This window comes from Anolis sagrei, chromosome 5, assembly GCF_037176765.1.
Source record: "Anolis sagrei isolate rAnoSag1 chromosome 5, rAnoSag1.mat, whole genome shotgun sequence".
NCBI lineage: Eukaryota > Metazoa > Chordata > Lepidosauria > Squamata > Dactyloidae > Anolis > Anolis sagrei.
In genome coordinates, this window is record NC_090025.1 from 128160467 (window position 1) to 128179788 (window position 19322).

The window sequence follows — 19322 nt, forward strand, 5'->3', positions numbered from 1 at the left end:
ATGCATGCCTACAATGAAGTGTTGAGTGTTGGATTGATGTTGTACATTTAACAGTGCAATTCTATGCATGTCCACTCACAGGTAAATCTCACTGAATTCAGTGGGTCTTACAGTGAAGTAAGTGTGTTTGATAGGCTGCAATATTTTCAAAGATAGATATAACTTCTGTCCTATATTCTCTTAAAAATTCAGAGAGTAAGGACTTCTGGGTTCCAGTTTTAAAAGTCCTGCAAGGTGCCCACACTTGTATTGTTGCACATCTGTAGTAAAAGTGGAAAATGATAAAAAAATCTGGCTACTTGTACTAAAAAAACTCTAAAATTATAAGAGTAAATAAAAACAAAACTCAAACACAAGGGAACTCCAGACACACCTAATCACCTCTCAATAAAGGAATTTCCCAGGCAGTAACAAGTCATAATTAAAATCTGTCATGCCATCAAATGCTAATCAAGGTGGCCAATTGCAACATTCACACTTGCCCCAACAGACAAGAGTTCTTTCTCCCACCCTGGACCTTCCACGGATATATAAACCCAATTTTCCTAGTTTCCAACAAACCTCACAAGCTCTGAGGATGCTTACCACAGATGCAGGCAAAACATCAGGAGAAAATGCTTCTAGAGCATGGCCATACATCCCGAAAAACCTACAATAACTCACAAAATACTATGCTTCCAAGCCTTCTTCCTTAATGTTCTAGGGTTCAGTGTTGAAGAATCTAAGAATCTGATTGTCCTATATCTAGTCCAAAGGGTGTAGTTCCAGGAAGTAATGTAATATTTGGAAACATATTTGGGATCTTGTTAATGGAGTGACATAAATGAAAAGTGAGTTAAGAGGTGGGAAAGCATTATTTAACTCAGCTCTGAAGCCCATTGATTACCATAAGCTTAACTATGTCATAAAGAGAGAATGCTACTGGAACATGGCCATACAGCTCAGAAAATTCACAGCAAACCAATTACTAGATTGTTTCTTCCAGATTTCAGACAGACCTCTTGGAAATTCAATAGCTAGAGTTCTCCTGCACGCAGTGATCTAATAGCATTAGAACACTTTCTAGATCTCTCTGATCTGTTGCAGCCAATTTCATCTCTCCAATAATGTTATTTAAGTTTTCTTCTTTCTTCTGTACTACATAATTAATGTGTGATTGGCCCTCAAATTAAGACAGAATTGGGACAGGGGGAATAACAGTTTGCCAAATTGCCATTCTTCCCCCAGGAAAGAAAGAAAGAACAAAATAAGGAATCATCATTCTAAATTACTCTGCTATAAAAACTATGGTCCTTATCACTAGGCTATGAAGTCTGACTGTGCATTCTTCGAGACATTGCTTCAGTGCTGAAGCATTTCTCTTAATGGTAACTAGAATTTTAGGAACCAGATTGAGCAAGATTTCAATTCTTCAGAAGATGGAAAGGAGGCCAGCATTGTCCACGTGGGCCCAGCATGTTCAGTGGGAAGAAAGAAAGAAAGAGCAGAATTGGAGCAGTGATGTGCACAGTTGGCTGGCATGTGTCAAGTGGAGAGCATTTTTCCTGGCTGTGGGTGGGCTGAGAATATATATATATCTGTATGTGGCTGCACGCATCTTACCATGGATGCCTGTCAATGCCTGGCTTCTGTGATATGTGCATGCAGTGCCTGGCACAATGGAATCTCCCCCCCCCCCCTTTTGTGTGTGTATGTGTGGATTCTTGGTGCTACAGCGGCATAAATGACAAGCGCCTCAGCAAAGAGAAGGGTTGCCTTGGTGATGTTCCTGAGGTTAAGGTCACTTTCCATTTTCAAAGACAGCCAAGGTGGTGATGTGATAGCTTTGAGTGATATTTGTGGGAGTGGTGAAAAGGGAGCTGCTGACAGGGTTGTGCTCTCAGTTCTCCTCCTTCCTAGGAGAGGCCGGGTTTCTGTAACAGGGTTTTTTGTTCTTTTCAAAGCATTTTGATCCTGGTGAAAATTAAATTACCAACTTAGGCACTGTTTCCTTTTAATAACATGGAAACTAAATCTACATTTCTTCTGCTTTGTGTCACCCTTGTAACATCCACTGATTTCCTTGGAAATAGAGGCATCTCAAGCAAGAGGAAAAGGAAATCTGCCTTGGATGCCTATAATGTGTTGCTATAAACAAATAATTAAAGAATTTATGTGAGCATATCATGGATGTTACAATATGATTGATGGCTTTTATATAACCCATGGTGGTGCAAATTCCACTATTTTTAGCTTTTAAAACAAGCATAGTTCATCTGATTTCTTAGGAAAACCATAAAAATGAGGACAGTATTTGCTTTTAAAAATGGCCAAACTAGGAGGTTAGATCAGTTCTTAGGACTTAGTAACAGGTCTCCAATCCCCATGTTCTAAACATCCATTTATCTCCCGCTATTCAGTGACTCGGTCTTTTACGTGCCTTTTAACCTTCACTGGGAAAATCCTCACAGGAATGCTTGCAAACCACCTTCTACCTGTTTCAGAAGACACCCTCCCAATGAAATGTTTAAAAAGGCACACAAAGACCTCAGTTGGAATAAAAAAGAAAAGGTTGTTTATTTTGAACAGTCAGTATGCGTTTCAAATAACTTGTCAGGCTTTACTTCTTACAGAGGATGGTACTTTTATCTTGAATTTCTTAAAACAAAGTTACACACAGAAATCCAAACACAATCTTTTAAACCTTTTAAAATCTCCCTTCCTTCCACACCATTCTAATCACTATAGAGGCCTATTATTATCCTCAAAGAGGTAAACAGTTCCAAAACTCTTCCTTCCCTTTCAAACTTCTGTCTCTTCCCCACCAAACTCCTAACTCATCCTAAAATGGCTGCCTTGCTCCTTTCTCTTTGCCTTTGGCTCCACCCATCTCATTACTGAGCTTTTCCCTCCAATTTCATTAGCCAATCAAACTGCACTTCTGGCTGTGAGGCTGCCTGTTACACCACCCACCTTTCTCCTTAGCTTCTGCAAGCTGGGCCTGCTTTTTTCCTTTTACAACAACCCTTTAAGGCAGGGGTTGTCAACCTGTGGGTCCCCAGATGTTTTGGCCTTCAACTCCCAGAAATCCTAACAGCTGGTAAACTGGCTGGGATTTCTGGGAGATGTAGGCCAAAACACTTGGGGACCCACAGGTTGAGAACCACTGATCTAAGGGAAGTGCACTGCAAAACCAGGGCATCTCACCGACATCGAAGTTGGACACCTGAGGGACTCTCCTACAGACCTCAATCTTTGGCCAGCTATATATAATAGTCTGTAAAATATTGAGTTCCTCAGTCAGAGGGCTAAGCAAAAAAAAACTTTCATTGTCAGATGTTTTTATTAACTTAGAGAAGAGATAAATTAGACCAAAAGGAGTTGTAAAATTGTGAATGTTAATACCAAAACTCGGCACATGCAACCACAGGTGTAGTTTAGTTTTAATTTTTTAATTTAGCTCCCCCACCCCCCAATCCCAAATTTAATAGTTGAAGAGTTTCTTTAAAAATGTGCTTTTGTGTCCTAAACATTCAGTTTTCAATTTTGTTCCTAATTATGAGCTTAGAAATTGTATGATTGTACCCAAATCTACCTTAGCAAGTTGATGGAGTGCAGTGGAAGAAATTGGAATAAGGAGAGTTTTCGTTGAAATGGTGCAATTGTTTTATGGGATTATGATAATGTTGGGATCTAAGATAGTGCTCCGACCAGATGTTTTGAACCTTAGCTTGGAGAAAAGGTTACTGTGATAGCCAAGTGTGAATGGGTAGAGTGGTGCAAATTCATTCATGAGAAAGAAAAGGGAGAGAAGAAACAGCAACATAGTGAAGGAGGTGGGGGTAGAGGAGAGCCAGGGAAAAGGACAATGAGAGACTTCTATCCAGACCAGTTGCTCAAAAGCTTTGTACCTCTTTAATGAGGTCTTTTACCGACAGGTTTTCTAAAAAGAATGGCTGCATGTAAATGCCCTCCAAGCTCACAAGGACTTGTCTGAAGGAAAACAAGAGCACTACAAGCACTATTGAACGGAAGGCAGAGTAGAGCCATTTGTGCATTTGGTGAGAGGGCTTCTCTGGCAATTTAAAGCTCTTGGCACATATTCACTTCACTGAAGAAATAAAGGGCAAAATTCATAAATTGTCCACTGTAAATGTCTTGTTGGATACCAATCTCCATTTCCTAGCACAATAGTCAGACATCAGAGCAAAAAAGCTTTTCCCACTATGGAAATCGGTGAGTCCTAAGCTTACTTTGTTCCTGGCAAGGAAAGATTTGCTCTGCATGTGATCCTTATTTGTGATCAGTTCAGCAGCCAGTTCATCATTTTGTAGCACATTTTATTTTCTTTGTTTCAGAAACTATAGATTTCCAGTGATCAGATAGTGTTGTTAAATGCAGAAATAATAGTGGTTTTTAACAACTTTGTCAGTGTATTGGGTTAGTTGTGCTTTAATACATTTTTAATAAAAGAATTTGAAAGTATCTGCCCTATCAAAGTAATCTGATTATGTAGAATCCATACAAACTACCTTCTGTACTCAGGTAGGAACTCTGTTGCTTGTCCACTGTACAAGCAACCAACGGCAGGGTTTGCAATATGAATTCAGAGGAAGTATGAGAAGTGCAGCCCTACTTCAGCTTAAAATCATGAGGGCTGTGTTCACATGACGAACACAAGAGAACAGCTGATATATTCTTCACAGCAGTGAAAATGTGTGTGGTTCAGCAGGAAAAATAATGGTGAGGTAAAAAGACAAGATTTGGGGGGAAAGTCAAAATGGGGGAGAAAACAGAAGGGGAGTGAGTATGGGCACAGTCCACCAAGGTGGAACTAGGAGCATGTACATAGCCACCAAAAATCACAGATTCACCTCAAACAGAAAGCTGCCTTAAGAAACAGCTACTTCTGATGATTAACCCATAGTTGTTGGGGTTTTGTTTGTTTGTTTGTTTGTTTGTTTAAGCCAGCTTTATCAGAGCAGAGGAAGGGTTAGGGTTGTCATCACTGCGCCAGCTAGCCACGGAGCTCCATGAAAGCAAATACAAATAAGAAGTAACCCGCCCGCCCCAATTTTTACATATGATGCAATTTTAACATGGTCTCCTCTAGAAATAGAAAGAATGTTTGAAGATATTTTAAAATATGTCAAGAAAACAAGTTTGATAAACCATTAAGAATCCTTGATGAGAAAAATCCTGGGTTGATGACAATTTCAACACTTCGTGACTTAGTCTAAGCAAAATTTACGCATGATTTTTTGCACAGAAATCAGAATTTTCAGTACAAATTTGAAATCACTATATCTCTGTAACGATGAATCAACCATGAAGGAAACTTACTACTTGAAATGGTGGGGCATAGAGTTTTCATTGATTATCACTAAATGCATCTCCCAGCATGTAAACATCCCCTAGCCTCAAGTCATTCACAAGATGGTGACCCCGCAACATAAGGCCCAATTCCCCATTTGCAGGGCTATCTTTTAGATTTGTTTCTGGCTTAAAATACTTAGTAAAACTTGATAACTTGTTAACCAGTTAAACCATTTATAACTTTTTGTAGAATTGTCACTTTCTGCATTGTGAAATACACAGCTTTGAAATTGGGTCCATCATTTTGAAACACCTTGTACTATGCACTGAAGAAAACGGTTTACTGTGCAAAATTCACACATGGTTAATATATATGAATCAGACAGCTTATTCTGCATGGGAAACAAAATTATTTTATGCCAAACATAATTTTTCTCTAGAAATATTACTTTCAGCATATAAAATGCTATTCCCTGTGCAGAAAATCTTGTTTTCTTTGCAAAATAACCAGGTATAAATATTGCACATAATAAGTCTTGAATTGTGAATGGGCTTTAAAACTGGTTGTTGAAGATGTTCTCATAGCAGGGAGAAAATGCTAAAATTACTTGTTTTTTTAAAAAAAATCAAAGAATTCCATCCTTAGACCCCTCCTTACTACTTTTATTTCAGTTAGGACATATGCCTCATGCCAATAAACATTACTTTTAATTTTTAAATTTCCTTGAGTCCTTTTATTGGGAGAAAGGTAGGTTGAAAAATAGTCTTTGTAGTATATTTGAGGGGGAACATTTTTACTTACTACTTTTTGAAGTCCAGCAAGATCCCTGCTGAGATCAAGAAATACAGTACAGGCATACTGGTCAGCCATCTGTGTACACATGCCACACACATTAAATACAAAGTGCTAACATATCTAATATTTGTATTTACCTGAAAGCATTGTCTTCCACCCAAACTAAATGTCCTACTATCTACAAAGAGTATCTTTACTGCTGTGGTTTCTTCTATCTTTTTAAAAACAATTTAGTTTAGCTAATGTCTTTAAAGCTAATTGTTTTTTTCTCTGCGACCCAGCTTATATTATATTATATTACATCATATTATATTATATTATTATATTATTACATGTGTGCGGGTACTCTCCCTTTTTTTCTTTTTCATTACTTTAGTAAAACCATCCACTTCAAATAACAGGTTAGATGTGTGAAGTATATAGTAGCTTGAAGGGATCCGTTTTTCATTTCCAACTTTGAGAGCATTTTAAACATAGCTGTATGTTTAGATTAGACATACTTGAAATAGAATTGTCTAGGAAACATGAATAGTGATACTTATTGAGTTTGATGATTCAACCATCAGGGTACATTGTAAGCAATGTAGGACAGAGCCAAAATATCTGCTTTCCTTGTGCAGGTGACCTTGTAGAGGATTAGAACTTGCTTGGTGCAGAAGTTGAGCATCTAATAGTGGTGGCTGGTGACCTTTGTGAAAGTGAGATTTTGTCTGGGTTTGGTCTGAACAACAAAGGAAGTTTCCACAGCATTGAAACCTATCTTCATTTTTTCAACACCTTGGATAACTCTTTTAAATGCCTACTAAAACAGTTGGATTTACCACTCTGTTGACATGGGACCCAGCAGCTAGCTTTAGCAACCTTATATGTGCCTATCTATTCCCACGTGTTAAATAAGCCATTGTGGTGTGGTTGCTAAGACTATTGGGCTGTGACTTGGGAGAACTAGCTGAGCCATGAAACGTTTTAGCCCTGACCTGTCTCACAGGTTTGTTACCATAAGAAAAAGATATGTGCCATGGAAGAACATTGGGATATAAATGTTGTGTGCCTTCAAGTAATTTTTGATGTATGAAAACCCTATGGCAAACACGAATGACTTGCCTAAGCCCACCCAGTAGGTTTCCATGATTTGGTAGAGTTTGATCCCCTGTTCTCTCAGAGTTCTAGTCCAATAGTCAAACTACTAAACCACTCTGGATCTCGTATAAATGTTACTAATAACAAATAAATAAATTATGAAGTAGTTCCTTTGGTAGAATATTTTATTTACATGTGTAATTCTGTCAAAGTAACAAGTACCATTCTTTTCACTAAAAGCATTAGTGCTAGGCATTGGAAACCTCTTGAAATTGTGTTGTTGTGTGTCGTTTCAGTTCTTTGAAACCTTTTTCACTCCCAGCTTCCATTTCCTAGCTTCAATCATCTTGGTTTGTATATTCCTTTTCACTGCAGAGACACTGAATCAAGCTTCTCCTTCGGAAAAGCTGGAAGAGGTTATTCATTTAGCAGAGCTCTGCATTGAAGTCCTACAGCAGAACGAAGAGCACCATTCAGAGGTGAGGATAACGGCATTAGCTGTACAATAATGCTTGATAGCCACCCTGTACAGCCTCAGTGTGAAGCAATTCTGTCAAAAACCATTACCGCTAAAGCCTCTGACATATGTTAAAGGCAATTCACATTTGCGGCACCATAATAGTTTTGAAGGTTATGAAAAGTGAAGTGAAATAAAGCTCTAGTTCTGTTTTCCCTTGAATAAGCATTGGTTTCAACATTTTAAAATAAAAAAATAAACACCAGGTAAAATGGAAGAAAAGGGGAAAGATGCCTTCAGCCATTGGTGCCGAGATTCTTTGAAGAACAGAGTTCAAATAGCCCAACTTTTCATCTGTCACTAAAAATGAGAATGAGCTTAAATGAAGCAGAAGCAATTGAGAGGGAGAACCATGGCTAATATTGTGTAAGCTGTCATTTTTATTATAAAATCTGGGTAAAATCCACAAGTAACCACTTTTTATTGAATGAGCACACATTCTGCTGATACAAAATCCTATTTGTTTTGAGAGATATTCCTAACTTCCACAGCAGGCAGATAACACAGTTGAACATTTAAAGTTTGCTTTTTAAAAACAAAATGGACAAAAAATTATTCACATATATTAATAGCATTCTTGTTAGCATTTTAAAAGTTTGATCAGTTATCTAATTATGACTTCCAGAACTATTTGGAAAGAAGTTCATATTTTTCAAATAAAAAGTGGCATAGTTCTTTTTCTGTGAGGCATACAAAATGGTAAGCTAAGGTGCAGTGTCTATAAATATGATCATTCAAAACATCTGCTTTTATTTCACACTGACAATTCTAGATTTTAGCTTGCATCTGTCATGTGTGAACTTGTTATGGATATTTTATTTTATACTCAAGAAACAGCTGCTTCAGTGATTTGAAATGAATTCCCAAGTGGCATTCTTCACCACTAGTATTGTCACTTTATTATGTTCTAAATAATTACTTAATGAAATATATATGCAGATTATTTTTCCGCAAAAGTTCATTGAAGTTAAACTTTTCTTGAACAAAAAGAGTGACAGGAAATTCTACAACGAACACTGTTTACTTTGAAAAGTACATTATTACAGTAGGCCCTTAGTACGTATTATCTAGGATTTGATTCTAAGAGCCCGCATGGATACCAAACTTTGTGGATACCCAACTCCTATTATATATAATGACATAGTAATGTGGTGTCCCTTATATAAAATAGCAAAATCAAGATTCGCTCTTTGGAATTTTTATTTTGAATATTTTCAAGGAATGGATGGTAGATTCTCTTGATACAGTGGGCCAGCTGTATTTTAGTTTTACAGTACGATTTTATTATACATTTTGCTTCTGAAAAAATAATAATAAATAGAACGTACGCGTGGCATTTTTAAAAAAATAAAGTCAGAGTACACTCTAAAGGTGAAATGGGGAGATAACTACAATGTGTCTCACTGCAGGCAGTATTACTTGAAAGTATAGTGACAGCATTAGGAGCCCCCAGTGGTACAGGCAGGACTGCTGACTGAAAGGTCAGCGGCTTTAATCCAGGGAGTGGGGTGAGCTCCCATCTGTCAGCTCCAGCTTCTCATGTGGGGACATGAGAGAAGCCTCCCACAGGATGGTACATAAAACATCTGGGTGTCCCCTGGGCAGTTTCTCAAGTCGCTCCTGACACACAAAAAATTAAAGATTCTATGTAACTGTGTGCCATGTTCAGCATTGGGGAGTGGGGGGAGAACTCACTACTTATCGGTATCAAACTCATGTTTTAATACTGTAAACTTTCCCCCCTGTTCTACCATACTTCATGGATTCCCCCCAGGGAAAAGAGGTATGTAATCCATCCTAACCAAACCAGGGCATTTTTTCATGTTCTATGCATGGGATTGTTATATTCATTAAACATCTGTTTTTTCACTGATAATTTTCTTTTTCCATGTTTCTCATTTTCCTTCTTAAATTTCTTGTTGCTTATTTATTTAACTTGGTATCACGGATAGACCACTGGAGTTAAGTTTTGGAATGTGCCTTTTAAGTTCAATCACTACCATGGCTTTCAACAAGTTACAGGTTTACATTCTCTTTAGGATTTCCTACTGATGAGCCAACATTTATGTACCTACCTCAAGTGGTGGGGAACTGACAGATTTTAAAACATCAACCTCATCAGACAGGGCTTACTTTGGTAGCATATGCCGATTCAGCCCTAGTTGCCCCACAGAGCTCGCCAGCTCCCATGTCACGATGCAGATGAACTTCCAGTGAGACTTCATGGGTCATCTAGAGTAGAGCCAGCATATGCCGCAGCGGTGGCATATGCCGGAAGCAGTGGGGAAAAGACACACAGTCGATGCTTCCCTCCCCCCCTCCCCCCCCCCCCCCATAGCATTAGCTTCCTGGTAAGCCAGGTGATGCAGGGAGTAGGGTGATGGGCTCCCCACTTCCATCCCCCCAGCAGTCACTGGAATTGGCACGTGTTTTGGTGGCATATGCCAGTTCAGCCTTAGTTGCCCCACAGAGCTCTCCAGCTCCCATCTCACGATGTAGTTGACCTTCCAGCAAGACATCCATGGGTCAACTAGAGTGGAGCTGGCATATGCCGCAGAGGTGGTATAAGCTGGAAGCAATGAGGAAAGAAATGTGGTCGACGCTTCCCCCCATAGGACCAGCTTCCTGGTAACCCAGGTGATGCGGGGAGTGGAACAACGAGTTTTCTAAGCCCCCCCCCCCCCCCCGCACAGCTGACACACAATTCTCCACAATGCAAGGCAATTCCAGCAGCCCGTGTGAAGAGGTTGTAAAAGTTGAAAGTTTCTGAGTATCATACATAAATCCCATTGTAATTATATTTTGCCACAGGTACTGGCAATCTTCCAGTATGAGTGCCAATGTCAGCTCGATAGTGTGAAGGAATCTGGCAAGTGACTAACTTGTCTTTCAATATGAACTGTAGAGAGAGGATACATGCTTTATGCTAGGTTTGTGCAATTCAATGAGACATGTCATTTTTAGGTCTATATTTGGCTAACCCCTCTTTATTTTTACTGGGAAGGTTACTCAAATTGGAAGGCGTGTTGCCATTTTCATTCAGCAACGATTTGGCCCATTGGCTACAATGGGAAACTTTAAAGGCTCAATCCTCAGTCATTTAAAGGACTTTCTGCATGAAACCTACCTCAGTTTTGGACCCCATTTACAAAAGCAGGCCTGCCACATTTCAGAACAATTCACCAATCTACTGAATTTTTAGAATTAGAAGTTTTTACCATAACATTTTAAAAAATAAGTCAAACCGCAAGAGAGGGTTCTGGGAATTGTCATTGCCAATTGTGTCCATTCTCAGCCAATCAAAGTATGGATACAACCAGGCCTTTTATTGGCTGAAAAACACATAGAGAGAAAACTTCAATTCCTATCATGCTTCGAGAGTAACCGTGAATTTTCAATGCTTGCCCCATGCAAATGCTCCTGGGAAAGCGAGTTCTCAGCAGGGCCCTCTGTGGAGGAGGAACCTAGGGAACTTTCCCAAAAGAAACGGACACTTCACTGCCAGGGAGGGGAAAAAGGCACTGCAGGTAATCCCATCTTCTCCAGGAACCCTGCAGCAGACCCCTGCCTCAGTTATATTGCATACCTAACTCCATCCTCTCTGGTAGCCGATAAATCCAGCTCTTTTGATCCGTCTTGCCCAGCTTTTCGGTTCCCTCCTCCCCATTCTGTTTTCAGGGGATTACACAAAATGGACCACTGAATATTACAAATCAATTTTGGTTAAACTGATCCAGGCCCAAGCCTACTTTATGCCATCCCAGTCCTTGGCATATCATCAGAAAAACTAATCCACTGCTGAATATTGCAGTGTGGTCATTCAAATTGCAGATGTAGCAACTGTTGCTATATGGTGTAATATAAATTATGAATAGTCGCCAAATAAACTTTAAAAAATCATCCTTTAATCTCATACAGTGCATTTTCCTCTTCCTCTTAGCATGCATGTGCTAAATCTCTAATTGCCTTCATCTTGGTGTCTTGTTGTATTCCTTTTGATGGAACAATTTTGCTTCTATTGCATTTGTCAGTCTAGCTTCATCACTTTATTCTTGGGCAGCACTGAATCAAAAGGGGGTCAAGAGTATTCCTGTAATTCAGGGAAAATTAGTCTCCCTGCGAAATTGCTTTACAGAGTAATATAGAGATGAGAATGGAATGTACAGGCTTTTGGACAACATTCTTTTATTTTGAACATTTATTTAAAAGGGAATTTATAATCAAACTAAAGAGTTAGAAGATATAATAAATCAAAAATCTGAAAGTGCTTTGTGCTTCAGTTCTGCTGAACATTTATAAAGAGTTAAGAGGGTGCTCCATTTCATTTTTATCAGTTTAAATACGGATTTTATTTTAAATTTCTGATTCAAGTGAATCAACTGGAATCATGTCCTATAGTTTTAACATGTGTATCTGTCATTTTCTTTGCCCCTTTAAGTAACATGTTAGAGGGTGTTCAGATCATTGTAAAAGCTATATCATGATCTCTAACTCTTCAGGCCGCCAGCATTGTTCCCTTTCTACCAAAAGCCATGATTTCCATGTCATACAAAAATCAGTTTCATAGAAATGTCAAGGATGTTGTTTACTTATTTAAAGGGTTTTTATGCTACCATTTGGCAGAGATTCAAAAGAAGTTGACAAAAGCAAGATTAAACACACAAACAAAATGTGGCAAGGACATGTTGCCAAGGAAAATACATGTAAAAGCTTTAGAGAATGTAAATACACTTGGCTGGTGTCAGATGTGCCTCTATGGAAGAGAAAATTCACAAATAGGAAGGCACCACCCAAAGGGTTCTCTTACCTACCTTTCTGCAGAAGCAGAGGGATTTGGAGGAAAGCTTCCAAAGTTGGCAGTGTGTGGCCAGGTTGGTATAGGAGAAGCATGGGCAAACTTCGGCCCTCCAGATGTTTTGGACTTCAACCCCCAGAATGCCTAACAGCCTACTGGCTGTTAAGAATTGTGGGAGTTGAAGTCCAAAACACCTGGAGGGGCGAAGTTTGCCCATACCTGGTATAGGAGGATGCATTATTTCAGTTCCCTGGGTCCTAAGCCTGTGTATAATGACTTCTTACAATTCTTCTGATTTATTTCTCATTACATTCAGATACATGGGAATATAATTCATAATAATAATAATAATAATAATAATAATAATAATAATAATAACCCACCCTCTCTACCCAGAGGGACTCAGGGTGGCATTCTCATATCTATAGAAGTCATGGCAATACAGGATTTCTTACAATCAGTTATAAGAAGCTCTATATTAAGTATTTATAGTGGTTTGCTTTTTTAAAAAAACTTCTCCAAAACTCTCTATTAGTATTTTAAAATTATTCAAGAAAGAATAACTATGGTATATCTTAATGATTGATAGCATACAAATGATAGCTTGTGATATAAGAAGCTGCCTTAGACTAATTCAGACCATTGATCTATCCAAGTCAAACCCATGGACTTGGATAGGTCTCACCATTTTTGTCGACCCAGGAACCAGCTCCACTAAAAAAATGAAACAGTGGGTGGAGGAGTTGAGATGAGAAATCTGCTTCAAGAATTCTAATAGTTCTACTTCTCACCTCTACAAACATTCACAAACATTTTTAAAGTGAAAAACATGGAGAGATTAAACCTGGAGATACGTTCGGGACACTTATTGCTTCATCTGAAGAAAATAACGGAACCTATAGAGAGGGGATTAGTCCCCAGACCATCAAAGCCATCCTTCATCTTGATTAATATTATCTGTAATTATTGACAGTGACTTTCCAACAGCATTCTTTCACAGTCCTGTGTGAATATGCTGAGAAGATTAACCTAGGATCTATGGACATGAAGTATGTGTTCTGCCACTGAGTATGGGTCTTCATATTTAGTACATTGATATATGTAAAGGCAAGCTCTTAAGAGCCAGCCCATGCATTAAAACAGTCCTATGACAGCCATGTTATAATGTATTATTTTGTTTATTCTACCTCTGAGACAGACATTCATTCCCTATAGTGCAATTGAGTCATGAGTAAATCAGACTGTTAGCCTTCATCTTTTTTGCCTGTCTAGATATCTGTAACTGGCTTGTCTTTTCTCTGTTTTAGTTACTTATTTAATATAGTTGTTGATCATGCTCCCGCCCTGCATGGTCCAACCACTGAAAGTGAAACAAGCTTCCAACAAGGCCTTGCACTAACAAAATCATACATTTAATCTTTAACTTCTTTAGTGAAGTCAGCATCTGTATTTCCATGATATTGATAAGGACCATGCCTACTCTGTGATACAGTTGTTGTTTCGTTGTTGTTAATATTTATTAGCTGCTTTTTTTCTTTCAAAGACTTATAGGCTCATGTGTTTCACAGAGTTTTCTTAGACAAGGAAAACTCAAGAAATATTTTTTGTCAGTTCCTTCCTCTGAAATATAGCCTAATGCACTTGATATTCATTGGTGATCTTCAATCCAATTGCAAACTAGAACTGACCCAGTTCTTAGATCAGATGGGATCTGGTGGCTTTAATCTCTTTAGGCCCCATAGATTCTCACAAAAGTTTAATTATGCATTTTAAAATAAGGGGAATATAGTAGTAGTAGTAGTAGTAATGGTAATAGTAACAGTTGTAGTACTGGTATTAATAACATTTATTTTGCACATGTATCTACAATTATTTTTTTAAAAATTACAAAAATATTTACACTTCCTTACACTTGCTGAAATAGGATTCTGGACCTGTACCAGCTTTCCATATTTTGTGTGTGATCCATAACTCCCTGGTTACTTTTGACCTATAGAACTGAGTAAACGTAAAATCTCAGATTGCTTTTTCCATTTAAGGATAATTTCTATTCCAATGATGATGATGATGTTTTATTTATATCCCACCACCATTTCCCTGAAGGGTCTCGGGACAGCTCACAAAAGCACTCCAAAGTGTTGTACACATAAAATACACACTACATAAGCATATAAAACGATGACAGCATACATTTACACTACAATTTCACCTAAATGTTTGAAGGGTAAGTTTCAAAAGCAAGTCCTGGAAAGAACAGGAGAGTCTATACTACAATTTTATTCAATAATGCTACACAAATGTATACATGGAATTGTATCCAGTAATGTGTGTCGGATGCAGCAGTGCAACACAGAGGGAAATGGGGGGGGGGTTGCTTTATTGATTCCCCCTCTCCACTGTAAACCTTGACACCTCCCTCCTCCAATAGTCTCTAGAGAGTTGACAAACCCTTCAAAATATCAAGAGAGGTGGCACAGGAGTTGTAGGGTAATTGGTAAAAAAAATTACTGGATATATCTTGTGTACATGAACACTTACTACCTGACCTAAAGGAATCTTAGTCAATCATATACATTTCAAAGAATTAAATTTACATAAATTAGCATGGGAAGATACTCATAAACAGAAAGAAAAGACATTGTTATTTTCATTTATATCAGCTTTCACCTACATGATATCCTCCATATGTATTGGACCACAAATGTATAACATCTCAGCCCACGCATCTGAAAAGCTGTTTCAGATAACACACATGATTTGAGACTGCCAGCATTCAAAAGAGTCAATTTATACAACAAGGGAAATAATTATTTTAAGGTGTTTCTTGTCATTTGCAAACTGGCAATACTTGAACTAAAAATAACTTTTAGAATAGAAAAAGCTTACTTCTCAATGGGAAAAGGACACTATTCTAAGTCGGTCAAAATGTTTCAGCTGTTTATTTATTTATTTATTTAAAACATTTATATTCCACCCTTCTCACCCCGAAGGGGACTCAGGGCGGAACACAGCATATATACGGCAAACATTCAATGCCGGGACACAAATTCACATACAATATATCAATATTAAAAAATATTTATCAAAATATTAAAATACACAATTTAAAACCGTCGTAGTCATCCATGTCAAATGTAATTATGCTTTGTTGTTCAAATTGCATGTCTGCACAGAATCTAACTTGTATATGTCAAGTTGTTGTTGTTGTTGTTGTTGTTGTTGTTTTTGTTGTTGTTTGCCTTCAAGTAATTTCTGACTTATGGCAACTCTTAAGGCAAACCTATCACAGGGTTTTCAGGCATGGTTTGCCTTTACCTTGCCCATGGTCACTCAATGAGTTTCCCTGACTGAGTGAATCTCCAAAATCATAGTCCAGCATTCAAAACACTGCACTGCCTTGGCTCTTTACAAGATATGTAAGGGGGAAATCAACTTTTCCTAGAATTTTCATTAAGTTTTTCCATAGTGATTGTGTTCAAGTTGGCACAAGTTTTTATTCTTTCATTCATTTTATACATGAGCAAAATCTAAACTGATTTTTTTTCCCCAGAATGTATATGTTATAGCTTTATAATTCTACCTTTGCATTATGATGCAGGCATTTGCTTGGTGGCCAGATTTATTGGCTGAACATGGAGAGAAATTCTGGTCTCTTTTCGTGGTTGACATGGATTCAGCACTGGAAGCACAGCCACAAGATTCCTGGGATAGTTTCCCCCTTTTCCAATTGCTAAATAACTTCCTGAGAAATGACCGTAAGCTCCTTAATTATTTGATTATTTTTAACATTTGTGATTTTTCTTGCCTTTCAGGTCCTTTGTAAGCTTAGCATCCAGAATGACTTAGATTAGAAATTGTTATAAATTTATTTATTTCCTTTATTCCTGCCTGCCTTCCTTCAAATTCATTTAATATTTGCATCTGATGCACTTTAACATGGTAATAAACCTTATCAGATTCAATGGGATTTTCTTCACAATAAGCAATACAGAGTTTGGCTGCACGATAGTTACTAATCAATAGTGTATATCTCCCTCATCCAAAAAACAGCCCTGTCAAGATGCAAAATTCATAGTAAATCCAGATAAATTATATCAGGCTTAGAATGAAATCTCTTTTTGACCTTGAAACTCAGTACTAAATATTTCAGAAATGCAAGACCTGTCTCACTGAGCCTTATTTGTTTCCCAAGGTCATTTCTATGTGGCTATTCAAAACACTTCATTTCCAGTTGTGTTCTTGAGCTTGATGTACATACTAGCTAGAGGACTGAAAGTAATAATCTAAGAAACTAACTTTTCCAAAGGTCTTCTACTTGTGCTATCTACTATAGCTTTTGGTTACCAACTTCAAAACAAGGCAATAATCTAAGCCATGGTTCATAGCTGATTTAAGAGTTGTATCTGGTTCTAAAGAAGGAATAAGACATTACTAGTCTAAACAAATTGAAATTATGGTTAATCAGAGACCACCAGATTTATTTTTGGCAGAGCCAGTATGGGTAAAACAATAACCTCAATCAGCTATAGCTTAGGGCCGGCATTATTGTTAGCCTTCCAGATGATCATTTGAAACCCACAGATTTCTCTCTCTACCAGATGACAGAGATCTGTTGAAGAACATGTTGTAGACACCCCAAACTGATTACTACCTCAGATGTGGGGAAGGTTACTGTACCATCATCCAGATTCAAATAAGACTCAACTTCATACCAATTTCTATACATGGGCTTTATCAGAATCTATCAGAAACTAGTGCAGACACCTTATACAAAGGAAAGGAGGCCTGTATATGCACAGAAATATATCTCTAATAGTAACAGAACCCGAAACTGTTAAAATGTGGCTATGTTGCCCTGTAAAACATAGATTTACCATGAATTCAAAATGCACTATGCCAGTGGTTCTCAACCAGATGTTTTGGCCTTCAACTCCCAGAAATCCCATCAGCTGGTAAACTGGCTGGGATTTCTTGGAGTTGTAGGCCAAAACACCTGGGAACCCACAGGTTGAGAACTACTGCACTATGCCAATGCTGTGCTTTCCTTCAGACCAGATGAATATGCTTCACATCAAACTGATGCATCAAAAGCTTACTGTTAAAGATTATTGGAAGGCATGAGTTTCCACTCTTCCTTGCCTTCAAACAATTAAGTATGTAGTTACTTTAAATGATTATGTGAAAACCATTCTAAAGGAGGAAGACATTTCATTAAAATGATAGAAAGGATAGTTATGTAATGAAGCAATTATGAGCAACGTTATAAAGGGTTGCTGGGGGGGGGGGGAACCTTAAGCCATTATGATTATAGGGCTAATAGTTCTGATGCCTTTTTAATGCAAGAGAAGCCAGTTCAAGAGCAGGAAAGTTCTGGGCATTGAAAAGGTTAAATGCCCTTTCCTGATGCTTCTGTATTCCATATTTTTTTCCTCCCAAAGCTTCTATTAAAAACAAAATTGAAGGTTTGTGACATATAGGAAGGAGCTATTAAAATTTGCGTCCTATTTTGTTCAAAATTGGTCAGACTATTGAATATTGTGTGATTGCTTCTGCCAGTGGAAACCACTTGGCAGTGCACTCAGTAGGTAAAATATAAATTAGATATAAGAAGTCATTTAGGTAACTTTAGCAACTAATGTTTTCCCTCATCACAGAATAGCAACCCTTTGGTTTCCTAGTTTTCTCCTGATATGGCCTATTCTGTGGCACTGCTTATTTCACCAAATTTGACAAGGCATAGGTGATGGACCCCCCCCCCCTTACCAGTTCATTTCTAACCCTCCCTCATTGCCCATCTTCTCCTTTTCTTTTAATACTGTACACAATCTGTATTAAAGAAGAACAGATGCAGAATGTAGATGCAGAATGACATTAAAGCAGTTGTGCTTGTTCATAAGCAGTCCTGGTCATCTGAATGCTTCAAGAAATTCAAGCATATGGCAGATGTCCATTCCATAAGGATTGCATCCAAAATAAGTCATACTTTAGCCTGTAATCTATCATAAATAGCTCCTTTGCAAAGTTGACTCATTAAGATCATCTGAGAGAATATCCTATTCTTACATTTATTGATCTGAGGTTTATGAGGACTAATAAATACAGTGACTCATCCATTAAGCCCAGATCCATTGCTGAAGACTTCACCTTTTAGAAGGCAAAGATCTAAAAAGATGGGAGGGGCTAGATTGTGTTCTCCTGAGGATAAAAAGGCCAGTGTTAATAATTAACAAGAAGAATGAAGTGGAGTCAAATTAACCATAATAGAGCCCAGAGTGACTGTTAAAGTCAACTCTCATTATCAAAAAACTCATTAGGAAATGAAGAGGTGGAAATCCCACTGGGTTATTCTCTAACTGAGGCCACTTTCGGCAATTTTTTTCAGATTTCCTTGAAATGCACTCGTAGGTTACCATTTTGTACATGAATCTTTGAACTGTGGAGAGTTGATACCTGCATATTGTCCTGTTTGAAGAGCTTCTAGTGAACTAGTAAACTCTAAAGTACTGAAACACCAGTTTCTAGATTTATCCAGTATGAATGCAAACATGGGAAAGAATTTATCTTTTTTGATATTCAAGGCTATTTCATTAACTTGAGCTCAGTGTCGTGTTCAGAACAAAAACTGCCATATTAGAAATTCTATGGAATGGTAAACATTAGGGATGTGCACAATTCTGTTTTGGGATTTGGGGAAATTTAGTGATTTAGCTGCCAGACTGCCAAAAATGGACAAGGCAGGGAGCAGCCAAAGGCTCAGCCAGAACAAATCACAATTAGCCATTTCAACTAATGGAGGTGATGGGATGGAGCGGCACTCTGTCTGAGGCAGCAGCGGCTCC

At 38.0% G+C, this 19322-nt stretch overlaps 1 protein-coding gene across 11 annotated transcripts in view; it reads left to right on the plus strand.

Moving 5' to 3' along the window:
• Positions 1-19322, plus strand: part of CADPS2 (calcium dependent secretion activator 2) — a 326390-nt gene that overhangs the window by 223317 nt on the left and 83751 nt on the right. For all 11 annotated transcript variants that reach the window (XM_060777737.2, XM_060777739.2, XM_060777738.2 and 8 more), the window contains 2 exons: positions 7547-7650; positions 16082-16238. In XM_060777737.2, coding sequence (XP_060633720.2) covers positions 7547-7650; positions 16082-16238 — 261 coding nt within the window. The remainder of the gene's footprint in view (positions 1-7546; positions 7651-16081; positions 16239-19322) is intronic.